The sequence below is a fragment of the Haliotis asinina genome, chromosome 6 (genome assembly GCF_037392515.1).
Source record: "Haliotis asinina isolate JCU_RB_2024 chromosome 6, JCU_Hal_asi_v2, whole genome shotgun sequence".
In the NCBI taxonomy this organism is placed as follows: domain Eukaryota; kingdom Metazoa; phylum Mollusca; class Gastropoda; order Lepetellida; family Haliotidae; genus Haliotis; species Haliotis asinina.
The window spans coordinates 4534910-4552998 of record NC_090285.1 but is presented as its reverse complement, the minus strand read 5'-3'; the positions used below and the strand labels follow the sequence as shown (position 1 = coordinate 4552998).

Sequence of the window (18089 nt, the reverse complement as noted above, 5' to 3'; positions counted from 1 at the left end):
GAAACCAAGAAAATAATATATCACAAAAACATGTAAATACCAAAAGGCACCACTGTAGGTTCTGACTGATGTATGAAACAAGTTTTGCAGAAAAATATTGCACGGTTTTTTTTAGTTATGCTCCAGAAACGAAGCCCATCCCTCCTAGTCCGAAACGTTTCCATGGAAACCAAGAAAATATTAAATCACAAAAACATGTAAATAGCAAAAGGTACCACGTTGGGGTCTGTCACACATATCTACCAAGTTTTACAGGAAACTACTGAGTGGTTTTTGAGTTCTGCTCCAGAAACGAACCCACCCCATCAGTAGACTAACATGAAAATGCTCCATGGAAAAACGAAAAAAAATAAAAATGCCAGAACTGTGTAAATAGCAAAAGGCACAATTATAGGTTGAGATTATTATATCTATCAAGTTTGGTCTAAAAATATTGAACTGTTTCTGAGTTATGCTCTGGAAACAAAATGATTACGGACAGACGGACGAGGCGTCGACTATATCCCCCCGCATTACATGCTGGGTGGACAATAAATAGTTTAAATACCACAAACCAACAATAAGTAAAGGATATTGGAAGGTAATTCCCAAGTGAGGATTGGCACCATGACTGTCTCACAGCCTGTCTTGTACAGGTAAGTCTGGGATAGCATCCCAATGCTGGTGGAGTGGACATGTCGGGTGAAGACGATTGCGTCCTGGCCGAGTCGCATTGAACCAGACTTAAAGCCATTGCCATAATGCCCAATTGGTTTATGATTTGATTTCTCATAAACATCTTTCTCACAGAATCCAAAACTGAAATGCATGAATATTATATACAAACCAGACAGGCAATAAATAAAGTTGTTCCAAGGCACCATGTATATGTCAGGGTAGAGATCCTGATTCTACCAGTTGAAATTGCGATCAGAGTCTCTATCAGTAGAGATTGCAATCAGAGTCTCTACTGGTAGAATCTCCGATCCTGCTAGTAGAGATTGCAATCAGAGTCTCTACTGGTAGAATCTCCGATCCTGCTAGTAGAGATTGCAATCAGAGTCTCTACCGGTAGAATCTCCGATCCTGCTAGTAGAGATTGCAATCAGAGTCTCTACTGGTAGAATCTCCGATCCTGCTAGTAGACATTGCAATCAGAGTCTCATCTGGTAGAATCTCCAATCCTACTAGTAGAGATTGCAATCGGAGTCTCTACTGGTCGAGACTCTGATTATATAAAATAACCTACACAATCACAATCCATACCAGTAGGAACTTATAGATTTACATATTTTCCTATTGTTTACAGTGAGATGTTAAATGTGTGCTGTCATTCATCCCCCCAACTCCTACACCTCAAAGTCGCAGTTAAAAGTAGGAAGTTCGAATTCATGTAGATGTAATTCAACCAATGATTAGATGGGGGAATGACCAGGTAATGATATTCTTAGGTGGGTAATGTCCAAGTGGGGAATTGCCCTAGACCTTTCCTTCCAGAATGTCCCAATGCCACCTACACTTTGTAACAACAAACCAATCCAGAATTTCCAGGAACAGTGTCACAAAAAGCAAACATGCTTTTACACCAATTCAGGTTTCTTAAGAAATATAATATGTTAAAAAAATCTTAAGTTAATTAAAATGACTGCTTACTTAGTTTCAGTCAATCTTAATCTGTTAATCTCAATCTGTGAATCCAGCTTACTCTCATGGATTAATTGGTCTTTAAGACTGTTCCATTATATGCAGGAGAAACCATTTTGTTGTTTTACCTAATGTAGATATACTGATATGTAGATATACAGAGCTGTAGGTATGTCAGTGGTATTACACTGTTTATGGGTATATAAGGGGAATAGATTTGAGCACGAACCAGTTATCAGCTGAGGAGATCATAACACACATGTCAACAATGGAGGAACAGAAGGCTGAGGTTTACAAACTGCTGGATGACCACATAGCACACCTTGACAAGAAGAAACAAGAAACATTTTGCATCACCCAAGAAACATATTAAAGGGTGCAGGGAAGGATGCAACATACAAGTTATATACAGCACATGGTCTTCTGAGAAACACCTTAGTGTAGAGCAACTGGTTGACATCTTCCATCATTACAGCATGTCACCAATCTAGACGATATCTCAATCTAGACTGGCTTCAAGAATGAACACAGGCTGGGCAACAGGAATGACACATGGGTCAAGTGTATGTCCTTGTAAAGGCAGATGCATAACCAACAAATGTCGTAAAAATCAAGGAGTAAAATATTCTACTTAATGTCACAAAACCACAACCAACATATGTCAATATAAAGTTTAGTACTATTGCTATCTTCATTGTTAACTGTTTTATAATTGAGATGTGTAAATATTGTTCTAAATGAATTTGTAATTGGAAACAGTCTATACCTGAGTAAAATGCAGATATTTGTTCAGTTGTAATCTTCATTGTTACCTGTTTTGTAAGATGTGTATATTGCTATCTATAACTTGAAACAGTCTATACCTGAGAAAAATGCATATTGCTATTCGTCAAGTAAAGTGTTTTTGTTGTTGCCCCATAGATAAATAAGCGTTTCTGCCAGCTGAATTGGATATTGACAATTCAGTGGAGACTCTGATTGCAATCTCTACTAGTAGGATCGGAGACTCAACCAGCAGAAACTCTGATAGCAATCTCTACTGGTAGAGACTCTGATCTCACTTTCTACTGCAGTCTCTACCTTGACATATATTTACGGCATGATATGGAATGGCGGTGGGGTGGGAGGGATGTGGTTGAGTGCCAAGATTTTTACCACACTGTTTGAAAAATATAATAAACAAATTTGTTCATGTTATTTTTACTTAATCTCAACAAAATGACTGGTCTGTCTGAAACATCATATATACATACTTTCTTAGCATGTGGTATCATATTTCAGCGTAAAGTGAAACATACCTCAGCATTTTCAGCAGCTTGTCCTCATCAAGCCCATTTCCATTGTCAGCAAATGTCATACACTGATATCCACCGATCTCCACCTTGTCAATCCACAACTCTGAGGCATTGACATCAGGGTCATAGGCATTGTCTAAAACAAGATAGACCAATGTTAACTCAGAAAGTTAGTTTAACACATATTCCATCTATACGGTGGAAGCTAAATGATCAATAATTAAATCTGGACAAGGCAATCCAGTGACTAACATTGATCACAACTCAAAATAACCAAGTCTGGGATAGACAATCCAGTGCTGAACAGCACAATCACTGATTTATACAGTTGAGATACAGCTAAGTCAGAAAGCCTCACCACCCAATCTTGCTAGTCGATTCTTGCAAAAAAACATGGGTTATTGACGATCGATTCTAACCCAGATCTTCACAGGTACATCTTCAAGAACCAAGAGCATACGCTTAATAGCATTCAGAATCGTTCAGGTACGAACCTTATCAATACAAAAAGTTCAAAAGATTTGTGCAAATGTCCACTTTCACGATTTGGAAAGCTATGTTCTGATTGGTCAATCTCAAAGTTTACCTGACACGTACTCCCATAAGGTTTTCTTAGACTCAGTAGTGGAGTGTAATGAAAAGTACTGAGGCTAAGTTTACGTAGACTGTTAATTTAATTTAATTCTTTTGCGCTTGAGATTTGTTTATTTAATTAGTCTGAAATTGGGCCGTATTGATTTAATTCTTCTGTGCTTAGGCCTAAGTAATATAACTTAAGGCCACCCTTTAATTTTAATAAATTGGACCCGCCAACCCTAAACATCTGAAAATCAGAAAAGAAGATTGTCATTTGTTTTCCCCTACCGACTGGACAAATATTTGCTTATTATTCTGCAAACACTTGGAGAAAAAAAGGAATAAACAACAGCACATGTTTTACCCCGTTTACTCCTGAAATGGCATTTGCTACCATTCATGTAGATGTGATAAACAAGTAGAGTCACATGTCCCTGGTTACAATGCCCGATAAGCATCATCTGCAAATGGCAGGTATGAAACACGATGGGAATCTGACAGGGTTTGATCTTGATACACATGTAAGCTTGATGACACGCAGGCATACAACGTTCTTGCCTCTTATGGGCAAAACAGAATTTCACAGAGCATGAAAAATTCATAGGGAGCACTGCTTGATTCATTTGAGAGTTCTAAACATCAATGATACAGTTGTAAATGAAAACAGAAGATTTTAAACTGAAAACTTTGGGAAAAATCATGCCATTCTGAATGTGTTAAGTGAACAGTCACAGGAAATTCCTACCTGGTCAATAAATCCATTACAGCGACAGCTAAGTTCTTTGCGCTATTATCAGTTGTCATTTTAAGATTTCTGTAGAATTCTGTCTTCTAACTTAATGTGTTATGGTAACAACTCAGAAGCGTGTGTGTGTAGAGTGAATGTATGAATGAAAGGTTTATTCGCTGTGTATTAATTTTTGTTGTAAAACATTTTGCACAAAAAGTGTGAAAATAAAACCCCTACGATATACAATATGTTTATAGTAAGTGTTTTCAGTCATTGTCAAAAGTAACAGATTTAATAAATGAACCCATAGTCGCAATTTTGAGGCCTGACATGTCAGAAATATTTTCCTTATTTGTGTCTTTTCCTGCCTACTATATATTTTCATAGGTGAAGTCGAAGCACCTCCACAAAAACAATTCAAGTGATTTTTTTTTTGGACACCTCCGACTCTGCATTTTAGTTGAAAAAAATCTGTAATTGAAGTTATTAAAAAGGATGGCCTAATCCAGTCTTGAGACCGATTGATTAATTTACTCTGCGCATGGGAATTATTGATAAAAGCAATCTTGGCTATTATCTACCAGCCATTACTTCTGCTGTTGGTATATGTTCCCTGCAGTCATGCAGTCATTAACCTCATTCAGCAGACAGAAAATACTCTGAAACACTGTGTGCATCATAAAAAGGACTCTGACATCCATTTTTCCCCAGGGATTGCAATATCAAAAAATATGTTAGTATCTCTTGTCCAAAGCCAGTTTATTCAGGAAAGACAAGCAACATTTCTATGGACTATCACTTTCATCATTAGGTGGCAAATCTGTGACGGAGTGAGTTTAGTTTTACGTCACACTCAGCAATATTCAAGCTATATGGCAAACGTCTGTAAACAATCGAGTCTGGACCAGACAACCCAGAGATCAACGGCATGAGCATCAATCTGTGCTATCGGCAACCGATAACATATGCCAACCCAGTCAGCGAGCCTGACCACCCGATCCCATTAGTAACCTCTCACGACATGAATAGTCACCTTTTATGGCAACCATGGGTTGATGAAGGCCTATTCTACCCTGGACCTTCACTGGTCGGCAATTCTGTAGCAGGACATTATTTAGTGGAAATAAAACACTTGTTCTATCCTGGAAGGTTATGTGCTGTGGCTGTGGCAGGTTAAGACTTGTGATAATCATATACATACCTATCAACTCTGCAATGGCACTGAATGGCCATGTGTGACTGGTTGAGTTGGCATGAAGGAAATTTGGGCTGACCTGAAAAAGACAAAACAGCTAAAAAAAATCTCACATAACATGAACCAACAAAAGAGCAAGTAAAAAATGAAAAAATAAATAAATAAATGTATTACAATGGGGTAAGTACAATACGTGAAACAGTGAAACAAAAGCATGTGCTGTATGTGATGAGTGTTTAGATCATTTGTTCTCGTTTTTTTATGTAGTGTGCAAACCCCTTTGTCATACAAACCAATAATAGCTATTTGAAAAAATTCTGAGATCTAAATGTTCAATTGGCAAGGTAAAATTACGAGTCACATTCTTAATTTCACTTTAATTGATTTACTTTTTTTGTTAAAAGTGAAATCCAGTGGTATGTTTTCACTGCAAACAGACTATAGTAAGTTTTTCGACGATGAGCCACACCTTTCTCTCCCCACTGCTAGGGAGTTTTGTCATCATGTGGCCTCCTATTTACTATTGCCTGTCACTAGCAAACGACTGATCTTACTGAATTTTCACTTGCTATTTTTTATAAAAAGACAATTGATTTTGCATCTGAAGTGGTACTAATGATCTCAGGTAGACACTGTTGATGTTAGCTTTTTGTATAACTTAACTTCTGGATTTCAGTTTTCAATAAAACTTCTCCCTGCCAATGAAACTGCTTGTGCACTCCTATCACGCACATATTTCCCCAACACTGCAGGAGCAATGAAATCACTGAAATCACCAGAGCTTCGAATTCAACTGGTTTGGGGATACTTATTATTCATAAAGTGAAGACAAACCATTAGGGTGATTAGCAAAAATAACTCAGAGTGATTACAAAATGGCAACGGGCCTCTTTAAAAAATATCCAATTTGCCAGCAATAAGCCACACAATTTGATGACTTAGTTACAATCAAGGTAAGTGAGTGAGTGAGTGAGTTTAGTTTTACGCCGCACTCAGCAATATTACAGCTATATGGCGGCCGTCTGTAAATAATCGAGTCTGGACCAGACAATCCAGTGATCAACAACATGAGCATCGATCTGCACAATTGGGAACCGATGACATGTGTCAACCAAGTCAGCAAGCCTGACCACCCGATCCCGTTAGTCGCCTCTTACGACAAGCTGAGTCGCCTTTTATGGCAAGCATGGGTTGCTGAAGGCCTATTCTACCCCGGAACTTCGAAGTCAACTGATTTGGGGATACAATATTTGATGACTTAGTTACAATCAAGGTAAGTAAATCATGTAAATGTAACCATCTGTCAAAGTTTGCACAGGTTGTCTGAGCTTGATTCAATTGAATATCTTCCAGATGTTTACTAGTAGGACTACCATACATCCTTATGGTGATTTTCTCTAAATGTGTCCCTTTCTAAATTCATGCAATGTATGCACATATCTTCTAAAGTTTGGATGTTCTCTTCAAGTTTCTTAGGACTAAACTCTTGTTTCTTCTGAAACCGATCACCAGAGCTCATAAGCTGCCGAGAGTCATTTTGGAGACATGACAAGACACTGGGCTACTGTCTGTAGGCACAACAGAAATAGACATAGAATACCACCTGACATTTCTCGTAATTGGTAATTATACTCTTTAAAAAAAGAAACTATACATGCTGTTTTGGAGTTTACTGAGCACACACAACTAATTCAAACATGACATCACTGCTCAATTACAGTAAAGTCATCACTTTACAAACTTCCAAAAAATGGTTATCCAGAAAGTGCTTGGTAAAACCACACAGGGCTATCAAAGCCACTTGGTCAGAGTAAAATGTCAGTGTCTGGTGTGACCACCATTAGCATCGACAACAGATTGGCGAATGCTGTCTTGAAGAATGTTTTGGTACTCTTGTTAAGTGCTGTGTGCTGTTCTTGTAGTCTCTGAGGTGGCAGATTTTGCTGGAGTGATCATCGACCAAGAGTATCATGTAGATGTTCAATGGGGGACAAATCAGGTGATCGAGAAGGCCAAGGCAACATTTGAACATTGTTTTGCTGGAGGAAGTCCTATCAAACAGGACATTGTCAGTTAACCCTTTGAAGGCAGTGTGCAAAATTTATGTTGGTCCTGTAGTCCCTAGCTAGGAAAAACTTTATCAGGAGAATAGGACCACTAAATAAGTTTGCAGAGGTAATTAAGGCCAGTGAATCTTGAATTAATACTTGAGTAAATTAGCAAATGTTCTTTTGGACCAGGTAAGTACAGACAGGACCACTAATTATTGTCCACTCAATGGTTCTGTGCTCTACTAGGAAATTTTGACTGGTTTCATTCCCTGCACCAGTCAATCCTTTGTTTCTACACAGGCAGCTTATGGCAGAATGCTGGTGTAGAAGATAAACATTGGTAAACTTACATACATAAACTCTCCATTTTGACAAATCTGCTGTCCAAAATAAAAGTTATTAATTAATCATGGTATCATTTATTAATAATTTGATTGGTGTCAGTTATATTTTGCTGCACAGCCACATATTGCATAACATGTAAATACAATTATGACATCTGGGCCCCGTTTCACAAGGCTCTCGTAAGCCTAAGATCTCGTAACATTTCTCGTAGCATTTGCACCTCCTATGCTACAGTATGCCAGGTACAAATGCTACGAGAAAAGTTACAAGATCTTGTGAAACAGGCCCCAGACCTTCATTTACAGTGTTAATGGTTCACTCCAAAGACAAGAAATGCTACGTGTGTCCTTTTGTGAGTTGTGTTATCACTTGTCAAACTTGCTACTTCACCATCAAATCAATGATGATAAACAAACAGGTTAGGTTTATACCACAAAATGTGGATTACACCCAGGAAGTGGTATAGGACAGTCTCCTATTCTCGCGCTAAACACATTTTCTCCTGAGATAGCTGATACGTGATACTTAGTGGCTGTTTACATCACTGACTGGTAACTAGGAAGTGGCCCAAATCTGTGAATTATCAAAATTTTGCAATGTAACGAGTATTTCTGAGTTTAAACCAACTTGGAAAATCGGAACGTTTCCCTGCCCTTACCAACAGGATTCCTCCTTCTTACACTTCATAACGTTACTTCCTAATGATGCCACGAGAATGGGAGATGCCTCAAAAAAATCAACAGCGGACAACCATGCAACCATGTTTTTCATGGACATCGAGCTCAAGAGCGATAATTCACCTGACAGATCAAGCAGTTGATAGATGCAGACGTTAGAGGGGGAATCTCTTCATTTAAAAACAACAAGTATACATACGAAAAGGACTGTCTATATTATTTTGCAGCTGATATCTTTAAGTACCACGAGAACAGGAAACGCCATATAATCGCTGTACTGAACACAATTTTCATTGCAAATTGAAGACCGATTGGTGGCGTAAAACAGAACGCGTTTTGTGCACGCCGGATCAGTGCCTGTTAAAACTTTCACAATTCTCAAGTCAGTGACAGCATTTCAGTTGCCAACAAAGCGTGATAATCCTAACTGACGCTCTTGCATTTTTTCTACATCGTCACAATCAGTTCGTACATAGGATAGTGCTTCCTACTTACAGAATTATAATATTAAGGCGATGTTTATTTCGAATATCATCATGAATATAGGCAAACGCAACACTGACACACAAACGTCTATCATCATAAGTAAAGGTAAACAAGTAGTTCATTCATACCCTGGAACCTCCATACACAGAAAAGAAAGATTATGCAGTTTCTTTCAAGCTCAAAGCAATGATTTGACACACGCTTTCGGAGTACATCAACTCAAACCTAAGTTTATACATGTATAAAGGTATGTATATGACTTTTGAATAAATCTACAAAATAAAGCACAACCGATCGAGGAATGGCTATTGTACAGAACACCAACTATCACTGAGTTACTTTGACAGTTTGCTCATAAACATCAACTAACCTTACTAAGGGGAATCCCTCCAGTGAGATTCGCCATTTTGTTTGACCCGTGCACCGTACGGGCTCTAGTAGCACCGAGACGATTAAGAGTTGTTTCTCATGAAAACGTTAATATTTTATCGATAAAGAAGATGTAGACCTAATTTGCCCATCGTTAACAGTTAAATGTATTTTTGCAATGGCTTAAATTGCAATTCTGATTTTGGTCTCACATCTGACACATTATTTTGTCCGGCCGGTTCTCATCCAAACAGAAAATAAAGGTGGCGCTGCAGGTGCTCGCGCAAGTTTCGATCAGGAATGCCTCCTACCTTACGAATGTATGATGCGAAACGGACGCTGTTCAAGGCAGAGGAATCGCTCAAAGGCAACACATACCGTATCACATGCTAGCAGACAAGAATATGTACAACTAAGGAAGTGGATTAAAAGTCTTGACAGTACATGCAGCATTGACTTAGAACCATGTGAATTTAAAGGTATATAGTATAGAGCTGTTATAGATATTTACACACACAGATATCAATGGTACCAGGTAGTTATTACAGAGTAATCTACATTTGATCAGTTCTTGAAGCTGATGTTTATCTTTAGAAAATAGTAAGTGAAGTCACTACTGACAAGCCATTGATTTTTCTGTTTACACATTGGGCATGACATCAAAGTTTTCCAGAGCAGTGCCAAGTTGGGTTATATCGAGGGGTATTGCATATCACCGACATTGTTAATTCTTGAGTGATGGGTTGTCTTTAGCACAGAATTATGATTTGGATGTCAGTGACATGTTTTACAAATGTGTGTGTGATAAAGGAACCAAAAACATATCGAAACACTCAATACACATGGATTATATCAAATGGATAAGGTACATATATGACATTCACAAATGAAGAATATAGAGAAAGTTGCATTTTTCTCGAGACTGGGGCGAGCTGGAATGTATTACCCAGGTATTCCAATGACATTGCCCTACTTGGGTACATTCTGTTACCAGTTCCAAATATCCAATAGAGGATTGTTTTCTTTGGGTTCTGGAAAAAAGACAGCCTGGACATGCATACAATCAAGCGAATGAGAGTCAGAGCACATTTGTGCATTATCAAAAAGAAATGCTCATTTTCATGGCTTGTAGTGTAACCACAAAGTTATCATTTTTGATGGAACAAACAGTCTCATGCCATGCTAACCACAGGTGTGGGTAGTCCTGTGGGTACCTGGGGCTTACTAGTACTAACCCCACCCACTGACCTGAGTACCTGGGTTGCCTCTCCCATCACATAATGTATTCATCATCCCCAGGGACAGAGGGAAGCAAATCATTCATTACTGTCCAGATGCCAGCACTGTGGACATGCTTTTGAATGAGTCATTGTGAATACTTTCAGGGGAAAATTTGCTGATCAAGGTCTAAGGCATCATAGAGAATAAATAGTTTTTAGATGTCTGCTCCTGTGCCATATGATTTAGACTTATTCCAGAAATAATACATATATTCTCACGAAAAACATTGGACACAAGCATGATGGCATCTTCCATTTTCCATTATGGTATAAATATAGTGATCTAGTTCAAAACCCATAACCTTAAAAGTCATGGGTGACATTTTTATGTGTATGAGTAAGTGATGGTTGACTAATTAAGTTGTAAAACCTGACATCAAGAATTCAAAATATACAGAGTTATGGCTTTATTTGGAGAACCTTTTGGTTTTTTCTCTCAAGTGATTATGCTATTTCAAGACATCTTCACAAAATTTGTACAAGTGCCATACAGGTGACATTGATTTCCTCAACAAGATAGATGGGGAAAGTTTCGCTCTTTATTATCTCCATCATTACTCAATTTTTTTTCAGGCACTCAGTCATCAGCTGCAACTGTAACCTCATCTCTGTTCCAGAAACTGGGCGAGGGCTGCGGGCAAACAAGCCCATCCATAAAGGAGAGATAATTGTGTCCATTCCCGAAAGTGCACTTATTACAACAAACACAGTGTTCAGGAGTGACATAGGAGCAATACTTAAAAAGTGAGATCATGTTTATTTAATCTCTGTGATGATGTCCGAGTTGAAGAGTTTTGAGCCAATTAATTGACAAGTCGTGAAACAAATATTTTATATATGAGTGTGCGCATTCAACGTTTGAATAGGAATGAGAAGGAAATATGAAAACACAATAGCACTTACCCTTGCATGCACACACAACTGACAATGTTGTTCAGGTACTTATGCTGTATGCGTTGGGGAACAAAGAACACCAAGAATATGTAATAAACTTAGTATGTTATGTATTAAAGATTGCTTCCCTCAGTAAAATGTAAAATACAAACTGTTTTATGTGACACTATGCTTGCGCATCAGCTCTGTTTTTGGATAAGTTTGTATGGGTGTCCATAACATCAACAAGAAGTCATCATACTCTCGTTGTATGAAGCTTTGTCAAGCTCATAAGCAGACATCAACATGTTAAGGGGAGACAACTCTCAGGCCATAGGACAGTCCTGTCAAAGCACTTGTCAGTCATCTAAGTCAGCTTTCCTCCAGCATTTTGACAACACATATTAATTCCTCTGAAAGATTTATTTCCAGACATGGAACCAACCGAAGTACTAATTAGTTATTTCAAGTTTTCAGAATCCAACTCTAGCATATGCAGTTGTAGGATTTCATTTGTCACATATTTCTGTTTAATCTGCTGAAACAGTTTGTTCAGAAAAAAAGTTACTAAAAGTGGTTGTTTTCAGTTTTTACATGTGGATAAACAACCTATGCTTAATCGACCCTAACTCTTCGATGTAATATGTGTTTCCTCTTCAGATGTGTTCCACCGCTGAGCCCCCAGAGAGTCCTGTCCATCTTCCTGGTGTGGGAGTGGGAGAAGGGCACCACTTCATCCTGGTACCCCTACATCCAGACCCTACCATCTACATTTAGCACACCACTGTACTTCACAAGGCAAGAGTTGGAAAGGCTTCCACCCAGTGTGTATGTGAGATCCATCTCTGAACAGACAAGAGTTCAAGATATTTTTGCAAGTATTAGGGATTTCCTGCAAAAACATGTTTCTGATTTTAAGGCTTTTACATATGAAAGATTCCGCTGGGCCTGGTGTGTTGTTAATACCCGGTCTGTGTATGTGAAGATACAGGAGTCCCCATACCTGTCACTGATGGAGAGAGAAACAAATGTCGCATTAGCTCCGTACCTCGACCTGCTGAATCATTCCGCAGAAGCAAAGGTCAGAGTTCATCTGAAATATACTCACAGAAATAAATAAGGGAACACATTAATGTACAAGTGTTGCTGTATTTATTTCTAGAATTTCACCAACAGTGCAATTCTTATCATGAGAAAAAACCTGGAATAGAACAAAGGAACACTTGAATTTCATGTGTTCCCTTGTTAATTTCCGTGAGTATAGTGGAAGGATAACCCATAGCAGATGAAAATATTAAGAGTAAAAACGTGCTAAGGAAAACAAAAGAAATTAAAGAAACTGACACACAACTCATCTAAATCTAAACTGCATGTTGAATCAGAATATCTTTGCTTCCCGTTATCTGAATTACAGAGTTGGTCCTGTTTGTTTCTAAGCTACAGGTGGAGGCCAGGGTGAATGAGGAAAGCGGTCGATATGAGATTGTTACAGCTGATGAGTACCAGAAATATGACCAGGTTTTTATCCACTACAACCCTTACAGCAATGATGAGCTCTTCATAGAATATGGATTTACTCTCCCACACAACCCCTTCAATGTGTATGAATTAACCACAGGTAAATCAAGTTGGCAGGGCTATGTGGTTGCAGAGGATTCCTTTTTGTAACATGTCGTGTCTATATATCTGCTGGGGATTCCTTGCTATAACATGTCTATATATCTGTATAGTTGCTGGGGATTTCCTAATGTAGCATATCTGTATAGTTGCTGGGGATTCCCTGGTGTCTCGTATAGTTGCTGGGGATTGCCTAGTATCTCATATCTGTATAGTTGCTGGGGAGTCCTGGTGTAGCATATATGCATGGTTGCTGGCCATTCCCTGGTGTCTCATGTCTGTATAGTTGCTGTAGATTTCCTGATGTAGCATATGTGTATTGTTGCTGGGGATTACCTGGTGTTTCATATGATTTTCTGTATAGTTGCTGGGGATTTCCTGATGTAGCATGTGTGTATATTTGCTGGGGATTCCCTGGTGTCTCATATCTGTGTCGTTGCTGGGGACTTCCTGGTGTCTCATATTAGTATAGTTGCTGGGGATTTCTTGATGTAGCATATCTGTATAGTTGCTGGGGATTTCCTGATGTAGCATATCTGTATAGTTGCTGGGGATTCCCTGGCATCTTATATCTGTATGGTGGGATGCCTTGCTTTAACATGTCTATGTAACAGTTTGATCTTCCTTCTTAAAACATGTCTGTGATGTGAATAGTAAATATGAAATATCTGTTTTTATGGTATTTCAACTTTCAGAAACTTGTCTTTTTCAAAAGATCAGCTGTCATGCTGGTGTCAGTATAACACAAACACAACTGTGATGATTTCATAACATTTCTCTATGCATTATTCCAGCTGACCTAGTAATCCTGAGGCACAAGCTTTCTGTGGACAACTGGGACAGGAAGATGGAGATTATTGGTGAAATGAAACTCAAAAAGTAAGCCCCTTTAGACAACTTAACCCTGATATATTGATGTCTTAGCTAATGGTATGCTAATGTCCCTGTAAGAGGTAAATTAACATGCAACCTGTATGAAAATACCAGTCTAAGTAAACTAAGTCTAAATAAATCAGTTATTCCATGCTTAGGACTTACTTTTAATTCTTCTGTGCTTGGGATTCAATAATTTAATCATTCTCAGTGTTATTGGTTACACTCCACCAGTGAGCCTAACAAACCCTGGTAGAAGGTCGCGCCAGGTAACCATTGATCGACCTATGACTGTCCAATCATACGTGAGACGGTTAAATAGATTTAACCAATCAGACAACAGCTACTACTTAGTCATCTGAGGGTCTTACAAAATATTCAGGTCACTGACACAGATCTCTCCACAAACAAAAATCTGGAGATAACACAGTTATTTGGCCTGCAGTATACACGCTTTGGGGTTTCTGTTGACATGGTTACCATTAGCTAATGTTTCCACAAGCTCACATCCTTGGATATTGCCCCAGACACTATTTTCAGCAACTGTTTACTCACCATTACCATGGTTGTAACGTGTGCCGTGTGCATCACCCGGAAGCGAGCGTATGCTTAATAGCATTCAGAATCGTTTGGAGACAAACCTTCACAATATAAAAAGTTCAAAAGGTATGTGCGAATGTCCACTTTTGCACTTTGGTAAGCTGTGATTGGTCAGTCTCAAAGGTTATCTGATGCGACCTATCATAAGCTTTTGTTAGACTTTTGATGAAAATACTTCAGGCCCCCAATGAGTAATGGAAGGAATTACAGCAAATTTGAAGGAATTGCATCTCAAATGTAAACAAACGCAGCCCACTCGCAAAACAAATGCAGCAATATCAGTAGTTTAGCGGTAATAACAGAAACACAACGCCCCTATGGGAAACAATGTCGGAAATACCAGCGCCTTGAGCATGCACTAGTGGGTGGATATGTGCACTGTATAAATGTCCTATCTATCTGTCAAATACTTGAAACAAGATTGGCCATTCTCTTAGATTTTTCGGCTCTGTTCCCTGATTTGTCGGTCACGTTCTGAAACTCACACATCAAAACATGGTGTCGCTGGAAGAGACACCCGTCTTGGTGAGTTTTTGTTTTTAGTTTCTGCTGTTTTCATTTTTATAATTACCCACCTTTGACCACCCTTGTTGAATGCGTTTAGGTATGAGGTGTTATCGGGGCTATAAAATATTTTTGTAGGAAAAGATCGTTACTGCAAAAGAGCATCATAAGTCATGCCCCTGGATGCTTCCGATGTTCAGACATAAAAACCTCAGGTGGCATGACTACCGATATCACTGCAATTGTTTCGCGAGTGAGCTGCATTTGTTTACATTTGAGATGCAGTTCCATCAAATTTGCCGTAATTCGTTCAGTTACTTAGGGGGGCCTGTACTTTCAGTTATTGGTTATTGTTTCATTGGGGGAAATTATGAAAGCTAGTGATTGGTAATGAAATGTCTGCCATTTATTAACAAAAGCATCATGTATGAAGACAGGAATTCTCTTCCCACAGAGGTTACTTGTCCTTTCTTCCTGTGAACCTCTGTTCTAAAATGACACTTTCATGGTGCGAATGTTTAGGATTCGTGATTGGTTGCAGTCAGATTTAGTTGTGCAATCAGCAATGTTTTTTCAAAAGTGATCATTACTTAGGCCTTGGTAATTCAGTGTGCTTTGGGAAAACTAGAATCTCTTCCCCAGCGCTGTGTGCAAATGTTTCATTTAGACAGAATTCAGTCATGTAATGGCTGGATCAATGGCAACTCCATGACACTCGATGGCAAGCTGGTCATTAAATTCTTGTGTGTCACATCAACAAATATTCCCTGCAGAGGAGGGATATTTATGTCCCTACATTTACTTGTATTAGTCAAGTTAGATCTCTGTCGATGTAACATGTGCTCTGATTGGATAGAAAGAAGGGAGATAATTCGTGTTACAATATTATGCTGCTAGGGGATTTCTGTGAACCGGGACGTAATAGAACAGGTCTGTAGGAAGCCATGACATGTAACCTCTGTCGGAAGAGAATGGAAGACAGGCAATTGTCATAAGTTCATGTTTATCACAGTGACCTTACCTGCCGCACAGATGGGATGGCGTGGAACCTCCACACACTACTTAGAATATTTGCCATGAGCTGTGAGGAGCTGTGAGTTGTTAAATTTCTCTTGATATGCTGTGATATACTGGGAGTGGGGATTCAAAACCAGTTTGTGAGAAATGTGATGTACTGGGAGTGGGATTCATCACCAGTTTGTGATAAATGTGATGTACTGGGAGTGGGATTCATCACCATATTTTGATAAATGTGATATACTGGGAGTGGGGATTCATCACCATATTGTGAGAAATGTGATATACTGGGAGTAGGATTCATCACCAGTTTGTGAGAAATGTGATATACTGGGAGTGGGATTCATCACCAGTTTGTGTTTTGACCTTGCACTCCAATTCATTCAAAAAGCTTGTGTCCTTTGAAACTACCAGGCTGAAGTTGAACTTTGACATGAATGTATCCTCTAACTGTTGGGCATATGTTGTTTCAAGTCATCAGGGCTTTTGCTTTAGTTTTAAGTATTCATGCAGACAATGTTTGAATGTCAGTGCCGTTTTACAGCCTGTGAGCAAGTGGTGAGCAGCAGCCATCTATAATGATGGAGTCTATATGTCTGAAGGCTAGACGAGTTGTCTGACTGTAGCTCATGTCATCACATACCAGTGGACAGAATAGGGTCAATCATAATTACCAAATTATAAAGACTTTCATTTTTTGTTACTATTTAACATTGTGTATGTTTTGATTTAGTAACAACTGGAGAGTAATATATACGAGTGAGGTATCACAAGAAAATGAAGTCAGAGCTCTCAGCTTTGCCAAGGTTCTCCTTCAAGAGGCTTTGGTCAAGATTAACAAGTACTTGGTATGTTAATTTGGGCATTATCCTCTGACCATTTTGATTAAAGAATAGAGCTGGTTGTCATTTAATTATTTATAGCATTTCAGAAGTATGCAGTAGAAATATGGCTAATATTAGTTACAAGTCTTGGAGATGTAGTCAAGATTATGACTTGATAGCTTTATGTTCTGGCTCATGCATGTTGAAATATGCCTTTGTATCCTCTTTCTAGTATGAAATCAGGGCTGGTTAATTGCAGGTGAGTGAAAGAGATGCTCTGTCTGAACATGAAAAACTGGCCTTGACCTTGGTTCAGGACAAGAAACACCTTTTGGAGCAGACTCTGGATGGACTCCTGAAATAACAACTCCAGAGTCTGTGCACTTCTGAAGTGCCACAGGCAGTTAGTACTTCATATCAGGATCATCCTCTGCATGGAAGACACCAAAATGTTACTGAAAATATTACTTTAGTTATTTCTGTGGGATATATTTTTAACACCCAGTATGTTTGAAGTTGATTTAATCAACATGTGTTGTACTTCATATGTTCCATACACTGCTTCCTGACATGTCCATCTGTGAGATGGATGTGTGTGCGGGCAAGCTGGACTTTGTTATGTTGTGCACTGTTATGTGTGTGTAAGGCATCTTCTGTGATAAAATTTATATTATAACCAAATGTATCCTGTTAGATTTTGCACAAAATATAAAACGGAAGACCATTGGTTTGTATGATGCAATGTGTTTTTGACCCCACAGTGATTGATAAAAGCAGCATGGAATGAAAGTGACGGAGTGTGATAACCTTATCTATTTGAGACACTCTTACAATGGACAAGATTACAAACATACCAGTTCTATATCATAATTTCAAATACTCGAAGTAGTAATTTATGACATGATACTTGTGCTCGGATATGCTTTTATATTACTATTAGCATCTAAAGGTAGATTCCATTTAAACTAAACAATGGTTATGTATAGGAGAAAGCAAGGTGTTGGTAGGGTGTAAAACCAGAGGGAGAGTATTTCCAGATCCCGATGGTTTTGCATTGTCTACCAAAACTGATGAGAAGTGTTTTCTTTAACATATATACCATCAGTTGTGGATAATTAAATGTAGATGATCATTAATGAAGCTACATAACAATA

General features: G+C 38.6%; 2 protein-coding genes across 3 annotated transcripts in view; one reads left to right on the top strand and one right to left on the bottom strand.

The window, feature by feature from the left end:
- Nucleotides 1–9408, bottom strand: part of LOC137286550 (MORC family CW-type zinc finger protein 3-like) — a 34301-nt gene extending 24893 nt beyond the window's left edge. The window contains exons 1-4 of the mRNA XM_067818474.1: nucleotides 9349–9408; nucleotides 5426–5498; nucleotides 2922–3054; nucleotides 575–798 (exon numbers count right to left, since the gene is read on the bottom strand). Of these exons, the coding sequence (XP_067674575.1) occupies nucleotides 575–798; nucleotides 2922–3054; nucleotides 5426–5498; nucleotides 9349–9384 (466 nt within the window). The 5' untranslated portion in view covers nucleotides 9385–9408. The remainder of the gene's footprint in view (nucleotides 1–574; nucleotides 799–2921; nucleotides 3055–5425; nucleotides 5499–9348) is intronic.
- Nucleotides 9409–9589: 181 nt separating this feature from the next.
- Nucleotides 9590–17616, top strand: LOC137286456 (SET domain-containing protein 4-like). 2 transcript variants are annotated; one of them, XM_067818338.1, is made up of 8 exons: nucleotides 9590–9826; nucleotides 11245–11371; nucleotides 12161–12581; nucleotides 12938–13118; nucleotides 13912–13996; nucleotides 16107–16187; nucleotides 16845–16959; nucleotides 17195–17616. In XM_067818338.1, exons 1-8 carry the CDS (start codon nucleotides 9670–9672, stop codon nucleotides 17297–17299), a joined length of 1272 nt encoding a protein of 423 aa, XP_067674439.1. In that variant the 5' UTR covers nucleotides 9590–9669; the 3' UTR covers nucleotides 17300–17616. The 2 variants fall into 2 exon arrangements, with proteins under 2 accessions (XP_067674439.1, XP_067674441.1); XM_067818340.1 differs by having other exon boundaries at nucleotides 9602–9826; nucleotides 12944–13118.
- The last annotated feature ends 473 nt before the right edge of the window (nucleotides 17617–18089 follow it).